A 20,685-nucleotide genomic window follows, 5' to 3' on the forward strand; every position below is an offset into this window, starting at 1 on the left:
ACTACATTTTTTTCAAAGAATTATTAAGTCACTGTTATTGACAACTTTGATATTTGCAAACCTTTTCACTTTATCAATGAAGACTGAGGAACATTTACATTTTATGCGATTCTTGGTTTAGTTTCAACTGTATTACATAAAGAAGCCTGACCCTTAATTTCAAAGCTTTTCATTCTGACTGGAAGTAATGATTCTACTGCAGTGCATAGCATGATGATTCTACTGCCGTGCATAGCATGATGATTCTACTGCAGTGCATAGCATGATGATTCTACTGCAGTGCATAGCATGATGATTCTACTGCCGTGCATAGCATGATGATTCTACTGCAGTGCATAGCATGATGATTCTACTGCAGTGCATAGCATGATGATTCTACTGCCGTGCATAGCATGATGATTCTACTGCAGTGCATAGCATGATGATTCTACTGCCGTGCATAGCATGATGATTCTACTGCAGTGCATAGCATGATGATTCTACTGCAGTGCATAGCATGATGATTCTACTGCCGTGCATAGCATGATGATTCTACTGCCGTGCATAGCATGATGATTCTACTGCAGTGCATAGCATGATGATTCTACTGCAGTGCATAGCATGATGATTTTCAAAAACATAATTCTCAATCTAACTTAAATTGTATGCACAGGGAATATTATTGTAAATATGGATGTGTCATGGATACTCAATGCCCATTTTCATAAGCTTACTGGTACATTGTAAATAGGTGTGAGCTATGGTTAAATGGGCATTAATTGGTTATAATTCCTTACTGAGTTGTGGCATGATATATATACAAATATAAGCATCTAGCTTTGTAAATAGCTCTGGTTATTCCTTTTCAAAAAATACATGACAGTTCAGATAAAAGATGTAAGTTATGCCAGAAATCAATGAATTTTATTATCAGTTGAGCAATCATTAATGTGGTCCTATTTGGGTATAATTATGATGCTATTTAAAGTAACACTTAGGCAAAAGTGAAAGCTGGTCACCTATTAAATGCTATTTTAGTGGAATTATCGTCCCAATATGGTTTATCGTTGTGTAAGGATGCAAATAATCTTGTTAGCCAATCAGTGAACAATGTTTTGTGTAATTCCGTCTTAGTAAAATTACCTTCAAACAGGATATTTAAGTAAGAATTGTTTTATTCAGGATATAATTTGTCTGGTTTAATTTTGTCCTTTTTGAGATTTAAGGAGACTTGATTATGTTCATTGTGCATTTAGGTGTGTAATAAGTTAATCTCACAGAATGATTGTGTTGCTGTGATCTAATTTGTATGTTTCGGAATATCATGTTAATAGTTTGTCCATATTATGAAATTCAAATAGATTTCAATACATGGCAAATTGTCAGTGAAAGTCCATAGTTGTTTCAATTAAGTATAGAAAAATCTATAGCAGAAGAATAAAAAAAAACTGAGTGTGAACCTTGGTATTTCTTTTTGTGGTGAATTATTATCTACATTTAGATAAGAAAATTTTCCACACGAAAAGTTAATTCTGATTCTTGCTTTTTTCTGGTGGGAAGACATCTGAAGAATATTTTGACTGTAAATCATTGATTGAAGGAAAGTTAGAATTGAATGGATAGATAATTAGATTGAGTAAAAGTCATGACATACTGAATGATATGTTTGCAAAGTGTTGTGATTGTTGAATAATGAAAATAAAATAAAACTACCTCTCAAAAGGAATTAGAATACCAAAAGAAAACATTAAGAGAACAACTTCAGACCAAAAGTTCAGGATTGGGAAACAGTCCATTTAGAAAGAGTGGTAGTTTATGAAGATAACTGTTTACGAAAGTTTGCCAAAGTGGAGTCCAATTACGAAACGTTGAAATTGCACACGCAAATCGGTGTCGCCAGCTATCATGGCGCGAGGTTATTTCCGCCGACGAGATCTGACACACAGGTCACAAAAGGTGTTCCAGTCATTGACTATTTTGACTACGTGAACCCGGATGATGCAAAGAATGAAGAAGAAGAAAAAAAAGAAGAAGCAAATGATGGTGAGATGAGTTTAAGTAAGAGCTGGTACGAAGAGGTGGAGGAGTATGAAGCAGATCATGATGTGGGGGAGGAGCAGATCGACAGATCTGCCGAAGAGAATGAGATCTACAGGATACCAAAAATGGTGGGCAACAGTCATGCTGGAGGGACTGATAATGCCAGGGAAGTTAACACAGTAGGGAAAACTGTAGTGAAAGGAAGGCATAGGAAAGTGGAAAGAGGGAAAAAAACTGATGGTATCTATGATATGGCTGGAAACAAATGTGTAAATGGCATGGATTCAATTAAAGATGTCACTGCAAATCAAAGTGTTGAAAGAAGAAAAGAATGTAGAGGGGCTACAGAAACTAAGGATAACAAGAGTAATTTAAGGAATCAAATAAATACTACTTTTAAGGATAAAACAGTAATAAAGAAGATGAGAGCTGAGAAAAATACTGCTGATTCTACTGGTAACACTAAAGCTGAACTGAGTAAAACTGCTGAAAAGAATTTGGATGTTAAAGAGGTTGTAGACAAAACTGCTGCTGAGGGAGGAAAGGTTATACCATGTTATAAAGAGAGTGTCAATACAAGACATGTTAATGATGGTATGAAAGACAACACCAAAGATAGTTCTGAGGCTTCCAAAGACAGCAATAAGTTGAGCAAAACAGACATTCCTGAAGATTCAGATTTGGGTAAAGGTGAACAGAAAGATAAAGAGGTTGAGGTATGGACTTCCATAGAGGATAAAGAAGTGTCAGACACTGTTCAGTCACAAATTGACACCAGGTTGCATAGTATGAACAAATCTGACTACAGAACTGCACTGCAAGTGGACACTAGTTATACCACTGGCATCAGTAGTGATTCAAACTGTAGCCAATATAGCATAAGTTCATGGGCTAGTGAACAAGACACAAGTAGTAGTCTTGACCCAAGTCCAAATATGTGGAACTCGTTTGTTGACTCTGGAGTTAGCTTTGGGACAAGCACTGGATTGTATAGCGATACAAGTGATGTCAGTGGGGAAGACTGTAGTGCTTATGATGGTAGTAAACATTTACCTCCTGTACAATTCCATTCCGAATATGAGGGAAAGGGTTTTCAGATACATTCACGATATCCTCATCCAAATAAATTATGCTATACTTCTGCATATAATGCGTATAACAATTCTGTAACCAATAATAATTCTGTTTTGAATGGTGCAATACAAAATGAAAATGGTGCATTTCAAAGTATGACTGTATATGGCGGTGATTCCACTGGTATTTCCATACTTAACTATGAAACTAATCCCGGGGAATATTGTGGTCACATGACTTCAGATAGGGATTTTACGTGTGAATATTGCGGATACTGCACATGTTCAGACTATGAGCAGTTCTCTCATGAGAACCTATTCCCTGGTGATGTGTTCTATTACTCGGCCAACTCGATTGTGGTCTGTGTGAAGCAGACGAGACAAGGATATGAGAAGGACTACACACTCCAACAGGTGAGGACATGGCAAACAATATGAGTTTATGCCATAGGTGGCAGTATCAGTCCGAGGTGGTAAACTAAATAGTTTCTACATAATGAAAGGCATAATTGTTATATATGTTAAATATATATATGTAGGGTCTGTCAGGAGTCGACATTTAATGCAGGGTTGTAAAATTTTTCGGATGAACTGTCTCAAAGAGCTGAAGTAACCGACCAGCTACTACTTTATCTTCTTTATATTCACGTAATTTTCCTAATTTGAACCAGCCAAACTGTCGTTTGAACTGTCTGTTTTAGTGGAGAAAACTGATTATATACAATTTTATTCAATGAGTTCAACAAGTGTTGATTAAACAAGCCTTTGAGGAGCTTACTATTATTTTTCTTGAACGATTCAAAAAAAAAAGAGTGTATTATACGATCAGTGTCAGATTTTTTTTATCGAATGCCTTTTCCCAGTAATAAATAAGAAATAAGTTATAACTGTTCTACCTGTGTTGAACATGAGCAAAATACCACAAACTGACAAAGCAATGATATTTCACCCACTACATGCATTGGAGCAATGTAGTAGCCTGTTCTTATTGAGAAAACCGATTGTGTAACTTAATATGTATATAATTATATCCAAACGAATGATAAACATCTCCGATTGATGCTTACACCTATGAATTATATTTTATGGCTGTACCTTGAAATTGCATGGTATGCTTTTAAAGCTGCACTCTCACAGATTAAACGTTCTGACAACTTTTAAAAAAAATAATCTTTGAACGAGCCAATTTTTGTGAACATCCATGGAAACCAGTTATATAAGGCTGCTGAAAAAAAATTACATCGCAGATTTTTATATTTAAGTTAAAAAAGTATTGTTTTATGCATTTTTCTTACCGTTAGTAACGGTTTAAGCCATAAAACATTAATTTTGAACGGAAATATGCAAATATTGATCTGATCTTTTGTCAGCAATCTTTTAATATTAGTTTGCAGATATTTACGCAAAAAATTGTAAAAATGGTATATCTGTGAGAGTGCAGCTTTAACACGATAACAATTATAATTAGTAGGGATGGCAACGAGTACCCAAGTACTCTAGTACTCAATCGATCATCCGAGTACCCGAGTACCAAATCACTACTCAAGTACTCGAATTTTTTTATTTTTTTTTATGAATTTCACCAAATACATGATTTACAGACGTAAGTAACAGATCTGGAGCATTTAACAAGAAGACAATTTACGACCCCTCTAATCCTTGCTGTGTACACATTTGACCCTAATAAGTTAATTGACAGGTGTTGTAAACTGTCAACAAAGGGCCCTAATTTGAAACTAATACTGATGTCAATAAGCGATGTTTTGATAGCGGTACATCGCCTACATAATTGTATTGTTTACCAATTAGAGAATTTTCACTATACAATGGACATTGATGAGGGAAAAGGTAACGAACGTTACGAGCAATGATTCCTGAATGGGCATATTGCTTGCAATGATTATCACAATTGATTGGTGGATATTTTAATTCAGGAATTATGCATATTAATGAGGTAAACAACAATATTTCAGTATGGGAAAGGGTCAGTTTAAATTTTATTTCGTAGAGTAAACAACTTAACAAATTTATAAATAATTTTCGTTCATTGTAATTCTGAATTTGATTTATTATTGAGTGTAGTCTTGATCATCTAGACACTCAAATATGATCCTAGTTTTACACGCCAATTATATTTTAGCACTTATGAATATATAAAACGCAATGAAAAGGCCAAATTAAAAGCATGAAACAACTTTTTTTTTTCTATTTATTGATTTTTATAAAAGCCATACCTACTCATCAATAATGGGAATGAGAATATGCAAGCCATACCTACTTATCAATAACGCAGTGTTCGACACTAACGGGGTCCCGGGATCCCGAGGACACCAATTTTTCGGGAGGGACACCTGAACTTTGAAGTCCGGTATTCCGTCGGGACACTTAAATTTTGACTGATAAAAGCTAAATATTAATAAATAAATAGCGTTTCATTTATTTATTACATAAATTTGGGTCCCCTAAATTTCTTAAAAAAGTGCATGTGAAAATGATATTATTATTGATACGTCCAACACACTAAAGCGAAAGTATGGCTGACTTTTTGACTATAGTTACGTCATGAATCTATAAATAAACAGGTCATTTCCAGTGCGCATGCGGGTTAACGCTTCCGTTTTGTTGTTTATATAATCAACAAGGTCAGAGGTGACATACTTTTATTATCGGTTTAATAATTATGTTGAATTATTTTGCTTATGTGTCAGAACCGCCCCAAAAAGAAACCAACACTACTGACTTTGATGCTTAAATGATGCGACCTTCGAGTTGATACAGTAATATTTACGGCACAAATACTGGAATCCTACTATTCAAAATTCTTTGTTGTAAATATGCTTCGATCAAAACAATATAGAAATAAAATTCCCAACTTTAGTTTTATAAAATGCAATCAATGCATAAACATTTTTGGTCATCTGCTCTTACAGTATGCACTACACCTGTTGGGCACGCTGATTGATCGATTGATGAGCAGCTCTACTAAATATAAACTTTTCACAAGCCAGATGTAATATTCCTACTGTTTCTCAATAAAAAGCACTGACATATGACAAGACCCTGAACCATGGTGTATTTTATGCGTATTTTCCGAAAATCTAAAAATAGTAACAACATCAAGTTTTTGTTTACATTGTATCCATCTGTGTTTTTGACTGAAAACAAAAGAGACTTAGACATTCTACCGCTTTTGAACCCAATCTACTGACTTGGAGACCCAAATCTTTCTCTCTGCCATTGCCAGAGGTTCATATGTCTGACATTGTGCTACTAACTTGTCATTTCATGCTGTTGAAAACATGTATAATATGGTGTTTACTTGAATTACAAACTGAAAAGTAAAAGGCACTGTATTTGCATGTTAAATTTAATATTAAAACAGGTTAAGTAATGAAATAAATGTAAAAAATGGAAGGGACTCCTAATTTCATGAAGGGACACGTGATTTCAAATGTTGGTGTCCCTTCGGGATCCCTTGGAAAAATGGTTAGTGTCGACCCCTGATAACGGGAATGAATAAGTACAAGCTATACATACTCATCAATAGCAGGAATGAGTATGTGCAAGCCATACCTACTCATCAATAGCGGGAATGAGTATGTACAAGCCATACCTACTCATCAATAGCGGGAATGGGTATGTACAAGCCATACCTACTTATCAATAACGGGAATGAGTATGTACAAGCCATACCTACTCATCAATAGCGGGAATGAGTATGTGCAGCCATACCTTTACGGGAATGAGTATGTACAGCTATACCTTAACAGGAATGAGTATGTGCAGCCATACCTTTACGGGAATGAGTATGTGCAGCCATACCTTTACGGGAATGAGTATGTGCAGCCATACCTTTACGGGAATGAGTATGTACAGCTATACCTTAACGGGAATGAGTATGTGCAAGCTATACCTACTCATCAATAGCGGGAATGAGTATGTGCAAGCTATACCTACACATCAATAGCGGGAATGAGTATGTACAGCCATACCTTTACGGGAATGAGTATGTACAGCTATACCTTAACGGGAATGAGTATGTACAGCTATACCTACTCATCAATAGCGGGAATGAGTATGTGCAGCTATACCTACTCATTAATAGCGGGAATGAGTATGTACAGCTATACCTTAACGGGAATGAGTATGTACAGCTATACCTACTCATCAATAGCGGGAATGAGTATGTACAGCTATACCTACTCATCAATAGCGGTAATGAGTATGTGCAGCTATACCTACTCATCAATAGCGGGAATGAGTATGTGCAGCTATACCTACTCATCAATAGCGGGAATGAGTATGTACAAGCTATACCTACTCATCAATAGCGGGAATGAGTATGTACAAGCTATACCTACTCATCAATAGCGGGAATGAGTATGTACAAGCCATACCTACTCATCAATAGCGGGAATGAGTATGTACAAGCCTTACCTACTCATCAATAGCGGGAATGAGTATGTACAGCTATACCTACTCATCAATAGCGGAAATGAGTATGTACAAGCTATACCTACTCATCAATAGCGGGAATGAGTATGTACAGCTATACCTACTCATCAATAGCGGGAATGAGTATGTACAAGCCATACCTACTCATCAATAGCGGGAATGAGTATGTACAGCTATACCTACTCATCAATAGCGGAAATGAGTATGTACAAGCCATACCTACTCATCAATAGCGGAAATGAGTATGTACAAGCAATACCTACTCATCAATAGCGGGAATGAGTATGTACAGCTATACCTACTCATCATTAGCAGGAATGAGTATGTACAGCTATACCTACTCATCAATAGCGGGAATGAGTATGTACAGCTATACCTACTCATCAATAGCAGGAATGAGTATGTACAGCTATACCTACTCATCAATAGCGGAAATGAGTATGTACAAGCCATACCTACTCATCAATAGCGGGAATGAGTATGTACAAGCCATACCTACTCATCAATAGCGGGAATGAGTATGTACAAGCCATACCTACTCATCGATAGCGGGAATGAGTATCAATAGCGGGAATGAGTATGTGCAAGCCATACCTACTCATCAATAGCGGAAATGAGTATGTGCAAGCTATACCTACTCATCAATAGCGGGAATGAGTATGTGCAAGCTATACCTACTCATCAATAGCGGGAATGAGTATGTACAGCTATACCTACTCATCAATAGCGGGAATGAGTATGTACAGCTATACCTACTCATCAATAGCGGGAATGAGTATGTGCAAGCAATACCTACTCATCAATAGCGGGAATGAGTATGTACAGCTATACCTTTACGGGAATGAGTATGTACAGCTATACCTTAGCGGGAATGAGTATGTACAGCTATACCTACTCATCAATAGCGGGAATGAGTATGTACAGCTATACCTACTCATCAATAGCGGGAATGAGTATGTACAGCTAACCTACTCATCAATAGCGGGAATGAGTATGTACAGCTATACCTACTCATCAATAGTGGGAATGAGTATGTACAGCTAACCTACTCATCAATAGCGGGAATGAGTATGTACAGCTATACCTACTCATCAATAGCGGGAATGAGTATGTAAAAGCTATACCTACACATTAATAGCGGGAATGAGTATGTACAGCCATACCTTAACGGGAATGAGTATGTACAGCTATACCTACTCATCAATAGCGGGAATGAGTATGTACAAGCTATACCTACTCATCAATAGCGGGAATGAGTATGTACAAGCTATACCTACACATCAATAGCGGGAATGAGTATGTACAGCCATACCTTTACGGGAATGAGTATGTACAGCTATACCTTAACGGGAATGAGTATGTACAGCTATACCTTAGCGGGAATGAGTATGTACAGCTATACCTACTCATCAATAGCGGGAATGAGTATGTAAAAGCTATACCTACACATTAATAGCGGGAATGAGTATGTACAGCCATACCTTTACGGGAATGAGTATGTACCTTAACGGGAATGAGTATGTACAGCTATACCTACTCATCAATAGCGGGAATGAGTATGTCAAATTCACTTGTATATTATGGACATCGTTTTAGTAAAAATTTAAGAAATAGGTAATGGAAGGTAATTCTTTATACTAGTATAACTCCACTGGTATGAGTAGGTATCTGACAATAATGAATGTTGCTGTGGTCAGAAATCGATTGTAGAAGAAACTGGAGTCTATCTAGGAATATGAATTGTGAGTGGGTGGGGTATTGATCTGGGATGAGGATGAAGATTTGCCAGCCCTATTCAATTGATTATAGAACTGACACTACGACCATGTAGAGCACACAATTAGAACATCTAGAAATTAAGTGATGAAGAGAAATTGTCATAGTTTGGAGTTCAGATTAGAACATGAAAGAGCTAAATTTACAGTTCAGATTGACATTATCGTCCCTTAATAAGGCAATGTTAAAATGGTTGAGAAGCTGAGAAATTACTTATATGTATACTCCTGTTCATCTTGGAAACATTAAGAAGCTATCTTTGGCTCAGGCACACATATCCACTCACTGCAATTATTTAATGCAAGCCACCTATGACTTGAAAATATTGACCTATTCAATGGGGATGGCTTCACAGCACTTAAAGCTTGCAGTTCATAGTGTTATATGCTTTATAGGGGTTGATTAATAATGATTATTGACACTTTGATTTAAGGATAATTTTGATGAAGAAGAAATAGTTGAAATTTTGGTTTTGAATTTTGTATGGGTTCAATGTTAGGTTATAAATATGAATTTATGAATTTCAGTATTGATACAGTGTCTTTGAGTGGAGAGTAAGGAAGTTACTGGCATAAACTAAATATTACTAGGAACAAAAATATTTCCTGCATTTTGATTTAAATTTGGGGAGTGGTTAGGATTGTCTACATGATCAGTGGCTGAAATGCACTCCTATATAAGTATATATATATATATTGTAATTTTAGAGATCCATTTTGAAAAGATTCCTGTGGCATGAAACCAGTGTTGAACCACTACTTCGCATATTAAAGAATAATGTATCATCCTTTAGGCCACACCAAATTAATGTTTAGTTCCTCAGATTATTGCCAAAAAAAATTGGAGGGAGCGAGCGAAAAAAAATAAAAAAAATTTTTTGTCAGTTTTCATTAAAACCGAAGCGAGCGCAGAGCGAAAATATATTTTTCCTTATATTCAATATAAATAAGAAAGATTGTTCAAAATAATAGCCCTTAAACCCATTTTAATGCCTTCTTGAACTGAACCTCTAAAGGACATTGGGAAAATGTCGGAATACACACTATTTATTCATCCGTGTTTAGTACAAACATTATTTGGATAAATCTTATTTCTTATATGATTAAAACGTACTTTAATATGACGATCATTCATAATAATAAATAACCCTGCTTTTAGTAAAAAGTTTGAAACGACTTATATAAATCTACCTGAATCAGTTTAACATCATATGCAACTGTATTTAGACATAAATTAGGATTGATTTTGGATTTGCAAAAAATGATCACTTACACAGGCATCGTCAAACATCAGACTCCATATAACATAGACTAAATTTTGTTTATATTATCACAGGAAATGCAATGACATGTGCTTATTAAAACAAAAATATTTTTTTAGAGTACTTTTTTTTGGTTATTTAGATATTTTTATGCACCAGCCAATTGTATATGCCCCCCCCCCCCCACCCAAGTCCAGAATGGCGGGGACTTTGACTTCCGGTCTCCCTAAACCCGGGTAAAATACCCGACCTGCAGGGACACACTGTGCTGACAAAACCACATTCACTAGGCACTGCGGGGCCACCTGAAAGGTAAAAACACAGCCCATTGCCTCTGCTGTCCCCGGTATACCCCTGGAACAAGGGCGAGGGGTGGGCGGGGCAGTGGTTACAATTGACAAGTGCATTACAATTCCGGATTATGCTGCAAATAAAAACAAAATATAAGGTGATAAACTTAGGCTTACTTATGTTGAGGTATATCTAGACCAGTGTTTATATCGCTATTTGTGAAAAGATACTTGTTCAAAACTGTTGTTTTGTCAGAATTTGATCAAAAATGAGCTTGATACATCAATTTGGACCAAACAATGACTCATGTTCCATGTCGACATATCTTCAGCATCGTCGTAACGAGGTAAAATTTTGGTCCCTTGTATTATGACTTGAATAAAATAGTACAAAGTTGATCATTCCGATTTCCATTCAAAACGAGTCACTCATTACGCAATATAATCGCTACCAGACTCAGATACACATGCTTTATTGCATAATGATTGCTTTAATTAATGATCCTTTAGTGCATGAGACGATCAATAATGACTTCAAGCATGCTCAGAACATATTTATTGTCAAAAATAAGATTGAATTTCCAAACTTCGAGCCACATCGTTTATACCGGAAGCCGCCATTTTGATTGAATTTATTGAAACCCATGCTAAACCGATCGAGATACAGTATAAAAACACTACGCATCGGTAACTTCCCTTTACAAAAACTCGAAAACTAGCGTAGAAAAATTATACTTGATTATTTTTAGCCTTTTAATAAATTATTACCTGAAAAAAAACTGCTTGGTGATCAAAATGGAGGTGCGGGCGCACAAAAAAATAAAAATATTTTTTTTACATTTTCAAAAAAATAGGAGCGGTAAATCCGCGGAACGTAATATCAATTTGGTGTGGCCTTAAGTATGAAAAAATAGTTCCAGATTAAAATTGTACAAATAATCAAACAGGAAACATCTTGTTCCTTGCATATTAAATCAGATTATATGCTACTGGCAATTAGACAAAGATTTATCTTAGGTGAGCGATGGATTATTTTAACATGTTCTTTTTCAGATTTAAATATTAACATTATTTTCCAGATTTGTAGTCTTTCCCTGTAGCCAGATATTTTCAATTTGAAGAAATGTATTGTTGTAGTCCTACTAAAGTGGTGTTTATATTTTCCTCCCCATTTCTACATAATATATGCATGCCAATCTGTTATTATTTCAAGTAATTGAAATATTTTCAGTTTAAGGCCATAGATGTCCCTCTCACCCAAAAATGGACCAGTCTGTCTGAGACAGTTCACAACCAGTACAGGATTTTATATCAACAAGAAATGATTAGTGCATGCATTTTGCAACTTTGTGCAGGTCATCACAAGGTGACACATATTGTAGCAGAGTCCAAAACTGTTAAGACTAATAAAGAAAAATAACATCAACCCAAAACTATATCCCAGTATATATGACTGTAGAACACTATTCATTATTGCAGGTCACCCCAAAGCTGCAGGGCCTGAATCCGAATGCGACAGTGTTTAGTCTGCAGAAGTCGTCTACCCCAACGGCCCCCGGACACCTGTCAGACAGACAGCCTGCTGACAATGAGCAAGGGGACGGCCACAATGACAGTGGGATTGGCATTGGGAACTCAGCAGAAAGTGGTATGTAGTGAAATAAAGATGAGGAGTTCAACACGCTTTTTAAAATATCATTTAAAGCAGCATTATTTTAATCATGATGTTTTCTGGTAAAATGTAAAACTTCTTAATATGATTTAACAAAATTAATGACATTTCATTAATATAGCTGAACATTTGGGCCCTCCGCGTGCTGTTGATCTTGTATGATTCATTGAAATCGTTGTTTTGTTTCATATATTATATTGGACATGAATGTTAGTTGGTTATTTACCGTTCTTGATATTACATGAAATGTGATCTGTTTGTATTTACCAATAATGTATAAATGGGTTTGCTACCGGAAAGTACTGGAGAAATCACTTCATCTCTAATTTAGGAACTATAAGTTATAACTGTAAGTGAAGGGGTGGAAGCAATGTTCATCCTTTTGTGACGGATAAACCAGAATGTTTGTGACAGCATTATAAAACAAGCACACTTAAAACCAATGCAAATGTATGTCTGTCTTCATCCGCTCATGAAGGGACTTTATTTCACAAATATATCATTCAGAGTGATGGGTGTTGCACGCACATATAATGAGCTATGTCATAATTGTGAATATGCATATATAACAAGTTTTATTTGACTATCACAGTGTGTTATAATAAGTGATGGCCAACCACATTGCAGTTTGTTAGTCTTTTAGGTTGCCGCTGTCTTTTACCAAGCTGTTACTGACAATAGTGCACTAAAATAAGTGAGCCAAGCTTGGTAACATTCACTTTAAATAACTAAATAGATTGACCTTTATCATGTTAGTATCATGTGAACAAGATAACTGCTGGGCAAGTCACATGCCTGTTAGAGTTGAATCATGTATTGTTCCATCTTTATCAGATGGACTTGGGCTAAGATGAAATGTATACAAGATTATTTGGTGATTTTATTGACAACATTATTCCTTTCATGCATTTAATTTGTCAGCATGCATTCACTGAGTGATCTTTCAAGATTCTTTTAACAAATGCTTTCATTAAAACACTTATCTACAAACATAAACTGAAGATGAGTAACCCAACCTTAGTTTTGACCAATTAAATAAGTTAGATATATTGAAGCCTTTTTCTCCAATCTAGAAGATTAGAAAGTATACATATAAATCCCATCTTACTAATTTATCCCTAATCTGTGGATATTTATAATACTAACTTTATCATGTAGCTTGTGGCTTATTCAGATACTTCAGACCTGATAATAGTTAGTGGATTTACGAGATTAGAATTTATGAATTAGAGATAATGTTGAAATCCTTTATCTTTAAATGATAGTATATATACACTTTTTCTTTTACACTTTTTCTTTTAGTTTTAAATTGTTGTTGAATAATGTTCTGCCCGAATCCCCTGCCCAGCAGTAGGATCTCAACATTTTGAAATTCCAAGTTTCATAAAGTTTGTGTGGGAGTTAACTATTTGGAATTGAACAGTTTATCTTGGAATATTAGGAAAGAAATCAATGGTAATTTTTATTCTGGGCATCATGAATGATTATATTTGCATGTTCTGTGTGCTTTTTTCTGTACATTATTGAACTAAGATTGAACAATAATAACCTCAAATGACAAACTTGAAATACCACAAGGTCATGTAACTTTGTAATTGATTTATGATTGGAGTGATTGAGTGCAGTATCACTGAATTTATGAAGAAAATGTCCTGGGAAATAAAAAATTTCTTTCAAAAAGAATGGTAACTTTTACTTCAAATGAGAAAAAAATGTGATAGTTCAGTTCAGTTTTAAATCCAGGGTTCGAATTTAACTTTGAGGAGCACTCGCAAAATTTTGCAAGTGCTTTTTGAGGCAACTCGCAAAATGAAAAATCAACTTGTAATTTTATTATTTTCATTATAAACACAACTAAGACATATTATGAATATTAAAAGGATCCATCTAGAGTGACTCGACTACTATAAATTGTAGTTGGCTTATTCTTTTTTTTTTTGGGGGGGGGGGGGGGGAGGGGAAGTACAGATGACTTATCAGATGCTGGCCGCATTATGATAAAGCTGTCCAATAAATTGACATTGTTCACTTTGAGGGGGGTATATTTACCCTCACCATCGGGTAATTCCCATTCGCTACAGATTTCATTAACTGATTAAGTCTACTAGTATTAAAAACAATAACAGTATAAATTAAGAATAAACAAAAGCAGCAGTAAATGTAGCATAGATGCTTTGGACTATAAAATATATCGGAAGTCTATTCACTTTGACAGTTGAGGTTACACACCACCATTGTCATTTCCTCTATTATTCAATGTGACATGATTATTTTTAGACAACATTTAAAGGCATTTCCAGCGAATGCAGACTATGAAAAACATATATATTCTTAAAGTACAAGCTTTAAATTACCTTTTAAGCCAATAAAAAAAGGGGGGTCAAGTTATTCCTAAGAAAAATCTCTCCACTTGAAAAACGAACTCTAAAAATTGCACAGTCTGCCATGACAGTTCTTCCAAAATGACCTTTCAACTATAGGGCAGCAGTTTATGCTAAAATCTCTGTTCTAAATGAAAAATCAAACAAAAATAAATACTTAAGGTGTAAAAGTTTCAGGAATAATGATTTTTTTGATTTACAGTGTATTGACTATTGAGCATGTGAAAACATGTCTATCAGTCATAAAAACATTATTTTTTTATTGAGAATTTTTCACACAACGGAAGTACATATGACGCAATGGTGATATCATACCTATAACTAAACCCATCCCTGCATTTTTTATGAAAAACACTTTCGATTAGTCCTTCATACATAAATACACCCAAAACTAGCTCAATCTGATAGTCTGTGTCAGGTTTTCCAGTTTCACTGCCTGTCACCCAAGTGCCTGTGCGTCTGTATTTTCAAAGGCGTTTTGGCCCAAAATGCCATTCTTTGAGGTTTTTCAACTGAACCTGGACTCAAATGGCATTTTAAGCATCAAATGGGGCAGTTCTACACATCTTTGCACACATTTCAAGTTCTCGCAGTCAAATTTTCACCAAATTTGGACATTTTCAGTGCTTGTAAGATTGCAGACGACTCAATTTTTTAAAAAAAATAGGCAAAAGTTGTGAAAACCAGGAAAAAGCATATTTTGATCAACCCGACAAGATAAATGCATTAAATTGTGAAAATTTGCCAGAAATAGTGAAATGCAATACATTTCTTGTCAAAAATGACACTTTAAACAAAGCAGTTTGGTCCCTCAATTGAGCTGATATATTCAAAGGTTAATGGGGTTTACATTTAGTGAGCAAAAGCGCTAAATTTAGCCAATGATTAAGCTAGGTGATTACGTCATGTCAACTCATTTGTATTATGCACGCCTCGGAGCATCCCCGGAAAGATTCGAGATAAAACTCGTCCTTTTCCGTATTTGTTCTATTTTTGAAAACTTACTAGAGCGTGACTCCATATTGTCGTCTCTTTAACTGGTAGCCTTTTAAAATTTTGTGGTCTAGAAAAAGCCACTCGCAAAATTTTGCGAGCTTGAATAAAAGTCACTCGCAATTTGCAAATGCCGCTCGCAATTTGCGGGTAAGCGAGTCTAAATTCGAACCCTGAAATCTGACCTGAAATACTCTGAGTCCATTTCCATGGTTAGATTCTGTTTTGATCTTTGAGGAAGTGACCTAGGCCATTTGGTGGAGGGGGGTGGGAGGCTAACTCACAACCTCTCAGGTGAGAGGCGATAATGACATTATAAGTGTTATATATCAGAACTTTGCTTACTATGAAAATCACTTCATAATCTCAGGGTAATTCTAAAACTGAGAAATAAACAAACTAGTCTCTGATATTTCTAAATAATGAATTTAGAGTAGAATTAACATTGCCATATTTTTTTTGTTTGACCAAATAAAGTATTTATTGTTTGACCAAAATATGATGAGAAAATTCATAAATATAGAAAACCCTTTCTCTTTATTTAAAAGACAAAATGAAATAAAGTAAGGCAGTGTGATCATATTTAACGTCATTTTGAGCCAGATTTTTTAATAAAAATTATGGGTAAAAGTATGGCAGAAAACTGGCGGTTGGGCATGGGGCCATGCAGGTGTTAACAAATCTGCATTTAAGTTTTTATTCCATGTCATAAAGTCAATAGTCTAATATGGGTCATCTCAGGTAAAAAACTAGGTCATCTTAGGAAAAAAGCTAAGTCATTAGTTGAAATGTTTGAAAACAGTTTTCACTGTTACAGATGTAAATTTTAAATAACATTTCAAAAATATTTTTGTTCATAAATTCTTATATGTTGAAGTGTTTCAGCTGGGGTCAAAAACAAGGTCTCTGGGACTTACCTTTAAGGAAATGCTGATGTATTTACAAATTGTTCAATTCAGGGTTCGAATTTAACTTTGAGGAGCACTCGCAAAATTTTGCGAGTGCATTTTGAGGCAACTCGCAAAATGAAAAATCAACTTGCAATTTTATTATTTGCTTTATTCCCTTATAATATTGACTAATTAAAGTAGAAATTTACACCTAAGACATATTATGAATATTAAAAATGATCAATCAAGAGTGACTCGACTACTAGAACTTGTTGATGGCTTATTCTATGGGGGGGGGGGGGGGGGGGGGGGGGTAAGGAAAGACTCATCTGATGCTGGCAGTTGTTTGATAACAAAGCTGTCCAATAATTTGACATTGTTCACTTTGTATATTTACCCTCGGCATCGGGTAATTTAATACCCATTCGACTAGCACGCTACAGATTTCATTAAGTCTGTAAGTATTAAAATCAATAACATTATATATTTGAAATAAAAAAAGCAACAGTAAATGTAGCGTGGAGACTTTGGACCATGAAATATATCAATCGACGAAGTCTATTCATTTTGACAGTTGGGCGAAAATATATTCAAAGGATGATGTGGTTTACATCTAGTGCGTGAAAGCGCTAAATTTAGCCAATGATTGAGCTAGGTGATTACGTCATTCGTATTCACTTTGTATAATGCACGCCTCGGAGTATCCCGGAAAGATTCGAGATAAAACTCGGCCTTTTCCGTATTTGTTTTATTTTTGAAAACTTACTAGAGCGTGACTCCGTAATGTCTTCTTTATACTGGTAGTGTAAACATGCCACTTATAGGCTGTTTACACTCGACTATGTAGCGGAATTAAGTTCATGTTTATTCTACTTTCCTTTTAACATTTTGTGGTCTAGAAAAAGCCACTCGCAGAATTTTGGGAGCTGGAATAAAAGTCACTCGCAATTTGTAGATGTCGGTCGCATTTTGCGAGTATGCAAGTCTAAATTCGGACCCTGCAATTTTCCTCACACAAAAGAAATTGTTCCTGTTGATCTTCATGAAATTTGATCCAAGTTATTTGTATAAACATACCACTGATATTTATGAATATGTTTTTCTTGGTTAAAAGATATATCACTTACTCAAATCTTATGTTTACAAAATTGCTTCGCCAGTAAAAAAAAATCAAGCTTAAATGTAGTGTTGCCGCATTGGCGTCTTGTTTCTCTATTTAATACTGTAAAGAATATAAATATAAATTGAGATAATATATTAAAATTGTTATGTCTCCATTTCCAGTGTCAGACTACTCCTTCGCCAACGGGGATATGAGCCTTGACAAGTCAGGCAACACAGTCTTCTCCCCTGATGTTGCTGAATCGCCCTTCCAAGCAGAGTTCTCTCCATTCACAGACAATCAAGCATTTACGTAAGTTTTATGGCTAACTGTACATTCAACACATTGTATTCAGTTATCAAAATAGATCCATATGGAACTGCTAATAATGAGGAGAAATGTAATTGGTACAAACATTATGGGGAGAGGCACAATGGGGAGAAGTCTAATCAGTAGAAATACAATGGCAGGGGAGTCTAATGGGTAGAAACACAATGAAGAGAAGTCTAGTGGGTCGAAACATCATGGGGAGAAGTGAAGAGGTAGAAACACGATGGGGAACAACACAATGTTGAGAGATCTAGTGGAAAGAAATGCAATGGGGGGAGACACAAGCAGATGTCTAGTGGGGAGAGACATAATGGGTAGAAGGCGAGTGGTGAAAAGCACAATGTGAGAGTCTAGTGAGTCGAATCACAATGGGGAGCAGTCTAGTGGGGAGAGACAAAATGGGGTAGAAATCTGATGGGAAGAGACACTAGTTAGGGTGTTGAAACCCGATGAGGAGAGACACAAGGGGTTTGAAACCTGATGGGGAGTGACACAAGGGTGTTGAAACCTGATGGGGAGAGATTTAAGGGGGTAGAAACCTGATGGGGGGAAAAATGGGATAGAAACCTGATGGGGAGAGACAAAATGGGATAGAAACCTGATGGGGAGAGACACAAGGGGGTTGAAACCTGATGGGGAGTGACACAAGCGTGTTGAAACCTGATTGGGAGAGACAAGGGGGTTGAAACCTGATGGGGAGTGACACAAGGGTGTTGAAACCTGATGGGGAGAGATTTAAGGGGGTAGAAACCTGATGGGGAGAGACAAAATGGGATAGAAACCTGATGGGGAGAGACAAAATGGGATAGAAACCTGATGGGCAGAGACACAAGGGAATTGAAACCTGATGGGGAGAGACACAAGGGTGTTGAAACCTGATGGGGAGAGATTTAAGGGGGTAGAAACCTGATGAGGAGAGACAAAATGGGATATAAACCTGATGGGGAGAGACAAAATGGGATATAAACCTGATGGGGAGAGACACAAGGGAGTTGAAACCTGATGGGGAGAGACACAAGGGAGTTGAAACCTGATGGGGAGTGACACAAGGGAGTTGAAACCTGATGGGGAGAGACACAAGGGGGTTGAAACCTGATGGGGAGAGACACAATAGAAGTAATGCATTGGGGAGAGTCACAATTTAGGGGAAGCATTATGGTAAAAAATACCCCAAAAAACACAACAGGATTAGCATCTGGAAAAAATGTGTCTAATGGAAAATCTGTTATAACTGTACAGCAATTTAATGTGTAATAATTGTAATGCAATTACCTGATATTTGAATTTGAGAGCTGCTTGATTTTGTTTTTATAAGATAAGGGGTAAATTAGGGTAACTATGTTCCTGTATAGTTTGTGATCTTTTGTTTGGATGATTTAGGCAAGCTTGTTTGACCTCTGATAAGTATGTTGGCAAGCCAAAATTCATATATAGCTATGGATTGCTGATGAGAAGCTGAGTTTTGTAAATTTTAGACTTTGGACAAAACAAAGATTGGCAACTGTTTTGAAAAGAGTTATATTCAAAGATAAGAGTTAAGTTAACCAGTTGGAACATTATTGTATTACAGAGACAATGCTAGCCTTGCCATGAAGCTGGATGAGCTTGGTCCAGCTCTTGTAGAGGGGCCTGGGGAAGGACCTCTGGTGGAAGGAGTGGGAGACAGCTCTAGTGTCCCCATGCAGGGTGTACAGTACACTGCAGAGAATGGTAGTATAACAGGTGAGGTCCAGCTGTGGCATAGGGGGTGGGGGTGCATGGCTTTTTGGGTTCCCATGCAGGGTTTCAAGTCTCCATGCAGAGAATGGCATTATGATAGGTAAGGTCCAGCTGTGGTAGAGGGGGTGGGGTAAGGTCCAGCTGTGGTAGAGGGGGTGGGGTAAGGTCCAGCTGTGGTAGAGGGGGTGGGGTAAGGTCCAGCTGTGGTAGAGGGGGTGGGTTAAGGTCCAGCTGTGGTAGAGGGGGTGGGGTAAGGTCCAGCTGTGGTAGAGGGGGTGGGGTAAGGTCCAGCTGTGGAAGAGGGGGTGGGGTAAGGTCCAGCTGTGGTAGAGGGGGTGGGGTAAGGTCCAGCTGTGGTAGAGGGGGTGGGGTAAGGTCCAGTTGTGGTAGAGGGGGTGGGGTTAGGTCCAGCTGTGGTAGAGGGGGTGGGGTAAGGTCCAGCTGTGGTAGAGGGGGTGGGGTAAGGTCCAGCTGTGGTAGAGGGGGTGGGGTAAGGTCCAGCTGTGGTAGAGGGGGTGGGGTAAGGTCCAGCTGTGGTAGAGGGGGTGGGGTATTAAATAAAATAAAAAAAACAATTTTTCCCTTTTTACCCGGATATATTTTTAGATATGTCTCCCCTTTGACTGAAAGGGAGACATATACTGTATACTGGGTCAGAACTCAAAAGCCACCTGAAGGAATAGATTGAAACTTGAATATAGATAGATACCATGTAAAGTTGTGC

General features: G+C 36.7%; 1 protein-coding gene across 2 annotated transcripts in view; it reads left to right on the top strand.

The window, feature by feature from the left end:
* LOC128241884 (la-related protein 4B-like) overlaps positions 1-20,685 on the top strand; it is a 71,101-nt gene that overhangs the window by 14,958 nt on the left and 35,458 nt on the right. Inside the window, exons 1-4 of one of the 2 annotated variants that reach the window (XM_052959005.1) lie at positions 1,389-3,506; positions 12,354-12,522; positions 18,095-18,224; positions 19,813-19,964. In XM_052959005.1, coding sequence (XP_052814965.1) covers positions 2,028-3,506; positions 12,354-12,522; positions 18,095-18,224; positions 19,813-19,964 — 1,930 coding nt within the window. In that variant the 5' untranslated portion in view covers positions 1,389-2,027. Of the gene's footprint in view, positions 1-1,388; positions 3,507-12,353; positions 12,523-18,094; positions 18,225-19,812; positions 19,965-20,685 lie in introns of those variants that run through there. The other variant, XM_052959007.1, reaches the window with a different exon arrangement.

Source organism: Mya arenaria, chromosome 7 (assembly GCF_026914265.1).
Source record: "Mya arenaria isolate MELC-2E11 chromosome 7, ASM2691426v1".
In the NCBI taxonomy this organism is placed as follows: domain Eukaryota; kingdom Metazoa; phylum Mollusca; class Bivalvia; order Myida; family Myidae; genus Mya; species Mya arenaria.